The following is a 12500-nucleotide window of genomic DNA, read 5'->3' on the forward strand; positions in this document are numbered from 1 at the left end:
GAGGCGGAGCTTCAGCAACCTGATGGGTTGAGGTTCTGTGCCCAACCGGTGTGCCTTCGATAGCTCAGCTGGTAGAGCGGAGGACTGGAGGTGGCAAGTTGGCAATCCTTAGGTCGCTGGTTCGACTCCGGCTCGAAGGAGGTCTTTTTCACACGCAAACCTTTCCTTGGCCGTGCTTCTCGACGAGGCCGTCACGCTTGAGTTTGTAGTGCGGCATTTTGCCATCACGACCGCCGCTGGAGGGCAAAAGCCAATTCCCTGACCGGGAATCGAACCCGGGCCGCGGCGGTGAGAGCGCCGAATCCTAACCACTAGACCACCAGGGAAGGTCTGTTGACTCCTTCCCCTCAAGCCCGGCTGTGGGCCTCTACCAGATTTTCCAGCGAGACCACTAAGGCTTGTATTTTCCTCCAGGAGAGGAGACGTCTCTCACCCTGGATCCCAGTTCTTCCGCTGAGAAACTGTCACAGGCTCTGTAGGAATATCCTAACAACACCACAACTTGCCATGAAAACAAAACAACCGAGATCCCCAACATGTGAGGCCTCCATCTCCAAGGTTTTTACAGCAGGCCCCTCATCGGACCCCTTCCTGACGTTGGCTCCAGGCCTGTTAATGGCATGAGAAAAAGTAGATGTCATGACAGGCCTCTGCCCAGTCGAACACCAACAGGTCCCGTGTACGCTCAAGGGTGCCCGATCGGTGGGCCAGTGGCGCAATGGATAACGCGTCTGACTACGGATCAGAAGATTATAGGTTCGACTCCTGGCTGGCTCGCTCTGCCTCTTTTGCTTCGCTGTCAGCCCATAGCCGTTTTTTATTATTTCGTTTTATTAGCCCATAGTTTTTGTTATTATTATTATTGGATTGGTTGATTAATAAAAAAAAAAAAGACAGTTCAACAATAGGCTGCTTTGTCAGTGGGATAACGGTTACCATACAATACCATGCGTCTTTTCAAATGCATTGCATGAGTACTGTCACAAGGACCTTGCTTTTTGCGACCAGTTTATAGAGTCTGTTATGGCGATGGTCTAAAAATCCTTTGGGGTCGCCCCGCATAGGTTCAAATCCTGCCGACTAAGTTTGACAGCATGCGCCTGCTTTAGGTTGTAACCTTCTGGAGGCCTTGCTAAAACTTTATAAATTTTGTTTTAAAAAGTCATTGTTACAATATTACCCTTGAAAAGAGTTAGGTTGGTAAGAAACGGTTTTGTCCTCAGTGACACGGTGGGGAGACCGGTAGCTCGCCGTGATCGTATAGTGGTTAGTACTCTGCGTTGTGGCCGCAGCAACCCCGGTTCGAATCCGGGTCACGGCAAGATTTCCTAGACTTTTGAAATTGAGCTCCACGTTACCTCCTCACCCCGTGGGAGAAACGTCTGTTTTTTTCAGCCGTTACGATTCATTTTGCTGCGCGTTCCCATGCAACGCGCACGCATCGTGAGTGAGAGCCCGGATAGCTCAGTCGGTAGAGCATCAGACTTTTAATCTGAGGGTCCAGGGTTCAAGTCCCTGTTCGGGCGATCGAGCCTCTTTTTTTTGTGGAGCGCTACGTTTTGCTGTCGAGTTCTTGCTGACCTGCGCTGGCCTTGGGCAGCGACGCTGCAGGCCACCAAGCAAAATGACATGCCCCCCTGGGCCAGCTTGTAGTCGTGGCCGAGTGGTTAAGGCGATGGACTAGAAATCCATTGGGGTCTCCCCGCGCAAGGTCCGAATCCTGCCGACTACGTTTGACAGCAACCTGCTTTAGGTTGTGACCTTCTGGAGGCCTTGCTAAAACCTGGTTTGGGTTGTCTTTGCTTCACTTATCGAGACAGCCAGCAAGTCTGTCTGTGCCAATGGCACTTTTAGCCAGAGGCGGAGCTTCAGCAACCTGATGGGTTGAGGTTCTGTGCCCGACCGGTGTGCCTTCGATAGCTCAGCTGGTAGAGCGGAGGACTGTAGGTGGCAAGTTGGCAATCCTTAGGTCGCTGGTTCGACTCCGGCTCGAAGGAGGTCTTTTTCACACGCAAACCTTTCCTTGGCCGTGCTTCTCGACGAGGCCGTCACGCTTGAGTTTGTAGTGCGGCATTTTGCCATCACGACCGCCGCTGGAGGGCAAAAGCCAATTCCCTGACCGGGAATCGAACCCGGGCTGCGGCGGTGAGAGCGCCGAATCCTAACCGCTAGACCACCAGGGAAGGTCTGTTGACTCCTTCCCCTCAAGCCCGGCTGTGGGCCTCTACCAGATTTTCCAGCGAGACCACTAAGGCTTGTATTTTCCTCCAGGAGAGGAGACGTCTCTCACCCTGGATCCCAGTTCTTCCGCTGAGAAACTGTCACAGGCTCTGTAGGAATATCCTAACAACACCACAACTTGCCATGAAAACAAAACAACCGAGATCCCCAACATGTGAGGCCTCCATCTCCAAGGTTTTTACAGCAGGCCCCTCATCGGACCCCTTCCTGACGTTGGCTCCAGGCCTGTTAATGGCATGAGAAAAAGTAGATGTCATGACAGGCCTCTGCCCAGTCGAACACCAACAGGTCCCGTGTACGCTCAAGGGTGCCCGATCGGTGGGCCAGTGGCGCAATGGATAACGCGTCTGACTACGGATCAGAAGATTCTAGGTTCGACTCCTGGCTGGCTCGCTCTGCCTCTTTTGCTTCGCTGTCAGCCCATAGCCGTTTTTTATTATTTCGTTTTATTAGCCCATAGTTTTTGTTATTATTATTATTGGATTGGTTGATTAATAAAAAAAAAAAAGACAGTTCAACAATAGGCTGCTTTGTCAGTGGGATAACGGTTACCATACAATACCATGCGTCTTTTCAAATGCATTGCATGAGTACTGTCACAAGGACCTTGCTTTTTGCGACCAGTTTATAGAGTCTGTTATGGCGATGGTCTAAAAATCCTTTGGGGTCGCCCCGCATAGGTTCAAATCCTGCCGACTAAGTTTGACAGCATGCGCCTGCTTTAGGTTGTAACCTTCTGGAGGCCTTGCTAAAACTTTATAAATTTTGTTTTAAAAAGTCATTGTTACAATATTACCCTTGAAAAGAGTTAGGTTGGTAAGAAACGGTTTTGTCCTCAGAGACACGGTGGGGAGACCGGTAGCTCGCCGTGATCGTATAGTGGTTAGTACTCTGCGTTGTGGCCGCAGCAACCCCGGTTCGAATCCGGGTCACGGCAAGATTTCCTAGACTTTTGAAATTGAGCTCCACGTTACCACCTCTCCTCACCCCGTGGGAGAAACGTCTGTTTTTTTCAGCCGTTACGATTCATTTTGCTGCGCGTTCCCATGCAACGCGCACGCATCGCGAGTGAGAGCCCGGATGGCGGTACCTGACAGCCGTGCGGCTGTTTCCAACAGCCAATCTCAAGCGCGATCTCCATCTTTATTGAGCGAATAGCGTTCTCGGACTTCATCTTTGTCAGAGTTCCTCGGCCAATCACGCGTCGTATCTTCATCTTTACTTAGCGAATGGCGTTATCGGGCTTCATCTTTGTCAGAGTTCCTTGGCCCAATCACGCTTCGGATCTCCATCTTTGCTGAGCGAATGGCGTTCTCTGGCTTCATCTTTGAGAGGATTCTTTGGCCAATCACGCGTCGGATCTTCATCTTGCAGGCGCCGTCACAGATTCTTTTTTATTCTCAGGTGTACCCGCGCCGAAGTATTGCTGTTCATTCATCGATTGTCAACAAGTAAGATTAACAACAATAGACTAATACATATTTATTTTTTCTTCTTCTCGTATTTTATGTTGTTTATTGTATGACCTATCGCGATCATGATCTGCTGGCAACCTGCAGCATAAATGTTACTGTATGTTTTGATGAACTACTGTACATTAACATCAGCAACAGATTTCATATATTGCTAACTTTTTTCGTATGTTATGCTGCATTAAGGTATTTTTTAATGTTAAAAAATATCTATCTTGATGAGCTAGTATATTGCGGCACTTTTCATATTACACTTTTTTTTTATAAACTACATTCTACATTAACCACAACATATTTTTATTTGAATTTAAAATGTAATTTTATGATGCATAAAGTTGTTTAGTGTCATGATCAGTCTTGATGTAAGTTAGTATACTGCAGCACTTCTCATGTTATTGTCTCCAATGATGAACTACATTAACAACACTAATACATGAATGGATTTTTAGCTTTCAGTGTTCTTTAAGGTGTGTTTAAAAATGTCATTATCGATCATGATTCTGGTGTGTAATTATAGTAGTACATTATCAAATACAGTAATAAGTAGTCAAGCCATAGGCTAGTGTTAGTAGTAGGTAAATGTAATTTATGTTTTAGCTAAAAAGACTAAACATGTTTCAAATGTTCCAGAGATGTCTAAAAAGTCACACAAGGCCCTGGGGGACGATGAGTGGATGTCCCGCCTGCGGCGGTTTGCCAGCACAGGGGTTTGGCCCTCGGAAACTGGCAACAGACCTGCCCCTCGCCAGAAGAAATGGTTTGACCTCTTTCAGAGGGTATGTACAGACAAAAGTTAATGAGAAAACATGCTAAAACTGATTTAACATAACTTGGAGGTCTTTATTTGTACAGATAGATAAATGTCCAATGCAGGTCCGTCGCCAGGCAACACTTTTTGGTGGACCACAGAAATGCCTTTGTGGATTCCATCCGCCTAAGGTATGCACTTCAGACTTTCAGGTAATCATCTCTTACATCTTACTTCACTGTAGGACCACACAATCATATTTGTGACTCAAATGCCTTCAAAGTACACTTCTGTGGGATGCAGCAATAGTCTTTTTTTTATAAAGCTTGATAAAGTTATACTGCTGTTTACACCCTTTACCGTAGATAACAATTTTGGCTATCTAGTCCCATAGCTCCTCCAGCGATTAAATAGCCAGAGATAAAAAAAAAAAAAAAATGTAATCAGAGATAACTTCTGAAATGTTTTGGTTTTTGCTCATTTATTCAGAAAAATATTTTATATAAAGCTTTTAAATCTTACCTCAAGCAAAGTTGATGTGTCAGCACTCATTACCATTACCTATATCAATAATATTTATGTTATTTATATAAGACAGTCAATTACAATTTCAGTGGTTATTTGCAGTTAGGCTCTAATAATTAGTGTATTATTGTAAATGAAATAAGAAATATTATAATGTGAATATATTTAATGTGTGTCGATATGAAATATCAAAATAGATGTATCCACAGATTACGAAGCACAGGTTTTATTTATGACCTCATTACAGATAAAAAAAAACACAACAAGCAAACAAAAACACTGAAATGTAATGTAAATAAAAATTGCCAAAGAGACCAGTTAGTATTGATTTTATTTTATTGGGTGTTATATTTATACAGCTTCTGCCCTCAGACTCTCGCTGGTGTACAGAGACAGATTGTCCTGATTAAATGTATAAATGTCTGTTAATGTTAGAGTTTGGCGTGCCTGTGCTTATTTAGATCTGTAAAAAGTACCATGAATGAAAGATGAATAAAACCTGTTTTCCTCATTCTTGATTGTTCTTTACCAGGCCACAAGTGCTCCACCTGCATCCACTCCTACCGCGGTCCCAACCTCTACCTCAGCCCCGACCTTTACACGGCCTGCACTTAACTTATCAATGGTAACACATTATTTTAATATTTGAGTAGATTACCTCCTCCACAAGCAATTATCTCCAGAATTTCCCAATGCCTATTACTGGTGGGCTTGAAGATTATTTGTGTATTCTTCAATAGGGAATTAATATCTTCAAATTTCCAATGCATGTATGATATTACATGCATGTCAATCTGTTCTATAATCTCCCTCTTTTAGTTTACAAAGCCACGATTTGGAGGATCCATTAGTTCAGCAGCCAAACCCAACCTAAATGTACCAAGGCAGATTCAGGTAATTTAAAAAGAAAATATGTTTCATCATCATTATTATGTTTGTTGATAATGTACAATATGTATCTTTACAGCCTGGTAGTCACAGTCCGCCTCCTTCAGCCAGACCCAGTCTTTCAACCATTCAACCGGCAACCAGTGCTTCTCCTGTTGCCAGATCTCCTTCTGCAGCCAGACCTCCTTCAACCATTCCATCTCCTGCAGCCAGACCTCCTTCTGCAGCCAGACCTCCTTCAACCAGTGCTTCTCCTTCAACCAGTGCTTCTCCTGCAGCCAGACCTCCTTCTGCAGCCAGACCTCCTTCTGCAGCTAGTCCGACTATTACATCCTTGGTGAGTGCCCATCTATTTTTTGTGGCATCTCTTATTTCCTGTGTGTGAAGTAAATGTGTCTTATTCCATTACAAAAATGACTTTCAGTTTATATATTTGTCATAACATATCTGCTAGTTACCAAGCATAATCATTAAACACCATCTTGATATTACAAGGAAAATTATGATTCCCTGGTGAATTTGTCAATCGTTACATGCAAATTGAATGTTAAACTTCAAGTAAAACATGTATCCGAGCGTTATTTTTTCCCATTCACCCATGTATACAGTGATTTTTTTAAAATAATTTAAGAATATTTTTTGCAGATATCCATGTGATATTCACAGCACAGTCATTAAGGACAGGAACTTATTTTTTTATATTAAATCTGCCTTAAAAGATCATTTTGTTTGAAAATATATAGGCTAATTATCATAAATGGATATGAAATGTCCACTAATGCCCCTTGTAGAATTACTTATATGCAAACTTATATGCAAACAATGTTTTAATATTACATCTCTAATCTTTCATTGCTTTTGAATCAGGAGGAGCATGTTGCCCCTTCTATGCCCGGACCTGCTCCTGCATCTGAGCCAGATCAATTTTGGCTGCCCACTAAAATGAGGCAGACAATCCCCTCACAGGATCAGAGGTGGATTGCTTCTGCACTCTTTCACTCTGGCAGACTTCGGACAGACTTGAAGCTCTGGTATGAGCCACCCGTCCCTTCCCTCATCTACCACCAGGCTCCATCTCCAGATCGCTTTTTTAATCACAGGCTTCTGGTATGGATGCCCTACCACTTGTGGAAGTTCAGACTGTTCTGTCCTGCATGTGGAAAGCAGCTGACTGGCTATGGCCTCCACAAGAGAGCACGGAAGGTCCTGGACATCGACAGGTACTACCTCATGGTAACAGAGACTCTCAGGTGTACTGTGTGTTGCCTGAGTTACCTGTCTACCAGTCAGACTGTCCTGGACCAGCTCGACGTGCCCCACAGAAGACTGTTCCGTCTGATTTTGACACAGAAGTGAGTTACAATCTACACGCCTTGTACAGAATTTTGGAATGTGTTTCATTAATATTTCATAATTAATCATGTATTTTCTGAAGCAGAAATGTGTAATATGAAGTAAATGCAAAATAAAAGTGTTTTTTTATTTAGCATAAAATAAATTACATAAGCAAATCTTCTCTTCTACACAAAGGTATGCTTGTGACATTCGTGTCATTCGCATGCTGAGGGAACGGACGCTGGGCAACAGTCCTACAAGACTCGTCAAACAGCTGAGGGAGAACCATGGGGAGGAGTGGCTTGACCGCTTGGCGCACTATATGGAGGAGTGTGCTGGTTTTATCAACCGCCCCAGCCTCTTACCTGTCATGTGCCAAAAGCCTCCAGAGCCCATTGATGTCCCTACTAGCAAGTGGCTGCTTTCAGTTTATGGGAGGGACATTATCAGTCGCATAGACCACATCAAGGCTAGCATAACCTCCACGTTTGGGACGATTTTGAAAATGGACTCAACAAAACAGGTAATTGTTTGACATTATTACTGATATTTAACTGTTGTGAAGTTTGAAAATTATTTGTGTTATGCTTTATTAATATTTTTAATTTTGTTGATTTTAGATCACAAAGAAGTTGGCAGGCACAGCCAGGGGAACAGCACAGTGGGTGACTTCTGTTGGCAATGAGACAGGACAAATTCTTATCAGTGTCTTGACTGCTCAGGAAGGTCCAGCACTGGACACCATGGTCTCCGGACTGATTCACAGGTACAGCCAGGCGGCCGTGGCTCCACCACTGTTGCTGTACGTGGACTGTGGCTGCTGCATAGAGAAGGGGCAGAGCAAGCTACAGGCCAGATTTGGAGGATGGCCTGATCTCAATATCAGGCTGGACATCTGGCACTTCATGCGTCGGCTGGCAGTGGGGTGCACCACTGATGCTCATCCTCTCTACCCAGTCTTCATGTCACGTCTCTCTGCGTGCATTTTTGAATGGGACCCAGATGATGTGGCTTTGTTGCGGCGGGCAAAGAGAGAGCAACTGCAGGAGGAAGGTGTGCCTGTCATCACCGATAACCTTGTGGACCAACGCATCACCAAAAAAGAGCTGGCGCTCTACTGCCGTCGGAGGACTCGTGGGGTGGAGTCCACAACCCGCTACCTCGACAGGCTTCTGCAGGAACTGATGGGGGATAAGGGGAGAGATATGATGGGGGTTCCTCTGCTGGACACAGTGAGGATTGAGCACATCTGGCGTGTTCAGATGAGGCATGTTAAGTGCATCCAGGATCCACCAGGTGTTTTTCTCTACACTGTGACAGGCACCACCACCACCAAGGGAGGATTAGTTCTCACAAAGTACAGATGTGCTAGGGGCTCAACCTCCCTTGAATCTTTCCACCTCCACCTGAACAGGTTCATTCCAGGTTTGTGTCTCATTGTGTTTGCAGTATAGTACATATTCACTTATTATATTTTCTGAAGGAACTCATTATTCCAGTTTAATGGTTTTCATTGTTCACTTCTTTACAGGAACCAGTGCTAACACACTGAATTTTCAGTTGTATCTCCTGGAAGGCCTGAACAGGTGGAACCAAGACCGGGCAGCAGCATCAATTTCCACAAAATCCTCCCCTCTTCTCACCTACGCAGGGCAGGTGGTGCAAAGCATCAACACCAACAGCCTGAATGTTTTTGGAGAGAAGCTTGTGCCCACCTTCCAACCTCCTGCACAGTACACTGGTAAGACTCTCACAGTACATTTTACAGCACATGGTTATTTGCTAATGAAAGGGCTAAATGTTTAACACACTGCATTCTGTTTTTAGGGGAGCTAATTGGAGTGGACTATCTACTTAGTCAGACAGGGCAGCCACTTCAGTCGATGGATACTGACAATGAGCAGACAGACCAGCTGCTGGAGGAAGTGAATGTAGATGAGCAGGATGAAGGATTTGAGGAGGACATCAATGAGGACCCTACACTGAGTTTCCTCCTTGAAGATGAAGCTAACTGTAACCCACCTACAGTTCAGCCTGTTCATCCCTCATCCCAGTCTGCTGCTGCCTCATCCCTGTCTACTGCTCCTTCATCCCAGTCTGCTGCTGCCTCATCCCAGTCTGCCTTCTCCCAGTCTGCTGCTCCCTCATCCCTGTCTACTGCGCCTTCATCCCAGTCTGCTGCTGCCTCATCCCAGTCTGCCTTCTCCCAGTCTGCTGCTGCCTCATCCCAGTCTGCCTTCTCCCAGTCTGCTGCTGCCTCATCCCAGTCTGCCTTCTCCCAGTCTGCTGCTGCCTCATCCCAGTCTGCCTTCTCCCAGTCTGCTGCTGCCTCATCCCAGTCTGCCTTCTCCCAGTCTGCTGCTGCCTTCTCCCAGTCTGCTGCTCCCTCATCCCAGTCTGCCTTCTCCCAGTCTGCTGCTGCCGCCTCCTCCTCTCGGTCAACTACATCCATAGTCCAGTATGCACCAGGTTCCCCCACTCAGGTGCCTGAGGAGCTTTTGGTATGTAAATTTCACCATAGGAACTTGCCACGAACAGAAATTAATTTGTAATTCAACAAACTGATTAATACTACCATTAAGATGTCATTTCACTAATCTCTTTTTTTCTTTACCATTTAAAATTATACTATTTTAGGCTGTGGATGACCAAAACATTCCAGGAATGGACCGGGTGGACAGACTGGCTGAGTATTTGGTAGAGCTGAGGACAAGCACAGGGTTAACACTGAGCAGACAGCAGGTATGCAAACATTTTGAATGTTTGTTAACATGGAAAAGACCACACAAAACACAATGTGACTGTAATAACAGTGTTACTGAACTATGTATGCGAAATTACCAGTTTCCTTTTAACTCACCTATGCCTCTATACTTCTTACCTTCTTCAGGTTGATGACATTGTGTGCTTGTGGCAGAGCCTGCTTGAATATGACAAGCAGCGAGTGAAGTTTGCTGCCAGACACCAGGACAGGCTGACCACAGGGAGGTTCAGGTCTCCAAAAAAGAAGGCTGTTTTCACCCCTGGAGTGGACAGCCTGAAACGGAGTGTGTTGGCATCTACAGCTTCACCTGCCCAATGGCCAGACTGCTGTCGTCTCGTGGAGGCCATTTTCATCAGGCTCTGTCGCATCCATCAAAGTCCAAGGAAGAAAGAGAAGGTGACGCTGAGTCGCTGGTCTCTTGTTTTACAAGATTACAGAAAGATCCGGCAGCTGATCCTGTCTAATGGTGCCATCATGCAGGACACTACTCTCCAGCTGGTGGAGGTGAATCAGACCACTCTGGTTCAGTGGCACAACGGCAGGATTAAGAAGCAAGATCAGACTCTTCTGCTTCAGGGGATGGATCTGCCTGACCCTCTTGGTCTTGCTGCTGAGGCTCTCCCACCTGCCGGTGTCCGTGCTGTTGCTCCACCCCAGGTCCAGGGAGAGCAGCATATTTACAAACTGCCACAAAGCACAGCTGGGCAAGCGAAACTAAAAAGACGCATCACTGGCAATACAACTGAGGCAGTCATACCCAAGCTGACAACCCTGAGGCCGATAATTCCTCGGCCTGTTGGCAACCTTCAACCCCAGCTTCCAGAACCTGTCCTTCCCAGCCCCAGCCCGACTGTCCCTCTTGCCTCCCACACTACCCCTACCTTCACACTGTTTGTTGTCCCCCAAAGCCCTCTTCCTATAGCCCCAGTGACTCCCAGTTTCGTCCTCCCACCTCCTGCCACGGTCAGTCAGTCTCAACCCACTGTCCCTCGTCCCTACCACAGAAAGGTTGAGGCAAATACCTGCAGGAAGTGTGGGCAATTTAGGACAGCGGCGACCGGGCACAGCCAGTTTAGAGGGACTATCTACTGCCCTGTCACAGAGACACTTACAAAAGAACAGTGGCTTGAAAAAGTAAAAAAAAAGAAATAGTTTTACAAAGTTTCTATCTTTGTGTAAGCGTTTATTACTATTATATTTGTTATTTATTATTAGGTTAGTGGTTCGACCCCACTCAGGGACTTTTATTTTAATTATTTTATATGTTTTTATATATTTTTAAATACTCATACTGTTTTTACTTTTGTGTGTTTACTACTGTTATTATTTATCTATTTGTTATTGTTATTATTATCATTATTAGGTGGGAGGTTCTTTTTGTCATTTTCCATGTTTTATATATATATATATATACTCTTTATTAATATGTGCATAGTTTAATGTTATATTTTATTGTTAAAAATAAAAAACATTTTATTGTTCATAGAATAGTTTTTCGTCATTCATTAATCATTCAGTGAGCCTGAGTCAAAACATTGTTATTATTATTATTATTATTATTATAGGCCTATATATCTCATGTATAGCACATTTCAAGGAACTCCATAGTCATATGGGTAATTATTAAATAAGAACATGTATCGATAAAAACACTTTTTTAATAAAATAAGTGTTAAGTCATAAAATCATATGAAATGTATACATATAGGTTTATATACATATATACATTAAGAAAAGAATGCTTACATTTTATGCAGTTTCCATTGAAAAATCAGTATCAAATCACAAAGAAATTAACCTTGGTGGCAAATTATTTATTTTCATTCACAATCAGCTTTCTTTGTAGACTTTGTAGACCTTGTCCGAGGTGGGACTCGAACCGATGTCGTTCACGTCAGTGATTTGCCCATGAAATATATAAAAAGGCAATTTTCTATAAAATATGAATACCAATCTACCAAAAATCACACAGAAGTGTGAAAGGTGGGTTTACCTTTTCCCTTTCCCTTCCCTTTCCTTTCATTTTTCTCTTTTTTTCCTTCTCTTTTCTCTCTTTTTCCTCCTTCCCCTTCTTCCCCTTCTTTTTCCTTCTCCCCTTCCTCAAACAGACTATTGTTCCCCAGCTTTGGCGGAGTCGGTAGAGCATCAGACTTTTAATCTGAGGGTCCAGGGTTCAAGTCCCTGTTCGGGCGATCGAGCCTCTTTTTTTTGTGGAGCGCTACGTTTTGCTGTCGAGTTCTTGCTGACCTGCGCTGGCCTTGGGCAGCGACGCTGCAGGCATGACATGCCCCCCTGGGCCAGCTTGTAGTCGTGGCCGAGTGGTTAAGGCGATGGACTAGAAGTCCATTGGGGTCTCCCCGCGCAGGTTCGAATCCTGCCGACTACGTTTGACAGCAACCTGCTTTAGGTTGTGACCTTCTGGAGGCCTTGCTAAAACCTGGTTTGGGTTGTCTTTGCTTCACTTATCGAGACAGCCAGCAAGTCTGTCTGTGCCAATGGCACTTTTAGCCAGAGGCGGAGCTTCAGC

At 44.8% G+C, this 12500-nt stretch overlaps 2 protein-coding genes across 2 annotated transcripts; both read left to right on the forward strand.

Moving 5' to 3' along the window:
• Positions 1–4345: 4345 nt before the first annotated feature.
• Positions 4346–5965, forward strand: LOC311090444 (uncharacterized protein; the record flags this gene model as incomplete). Its single annotated transcript, XM_084125701.1, has 4 exons — positions 4346–4489; positions 4566–4652; positions 5519–5611; positions 5806–5965. The coding sequence occupies 4 exons, from the start codon at positions 4346–4348 to the stop codon at positions 5887–5889; spliced, it is 408 nt and encodes a 135-aa protein (XP_083981827.1). The 3' UTR covers positions 5890–5965.
• On the forward strand, positions 5918–11257 carry LOC311090445 (uncharacterized protein; the record flags this gene model as incomplete). Its single annotated transcript, XM_084125702.1, has 8 exons — positions 5918–6211; positions 6742–7226; positions 7405–7732; positions 7830–8634; positions 8741–8950; positions 9037–9710; positions 9847–9951; positions 10100–11257. 8 exons carry the CDS (start codon positions 5918–5920, stop codon positions 11123–11125), a joined length of 3927 nt encoding a protein of 1308 aa, XP_083981828.1. The 3' UTR covers positions 11126–11257.
• Positions 11258–12500: the final 1243 nt, after the last annotated feature.

Source organism: Abramis brama (assembly GCF_963993115.1).
Source record: "Abramis brama genome assembly, chromosome: 10".
In the NCBI taxonomy this organism is placed as follows: Eukaryota; Metazoa; Chordata; class Actinopteri; order Cypriniformes; family Leuciscidae; genus Abramis; species Abramis brama.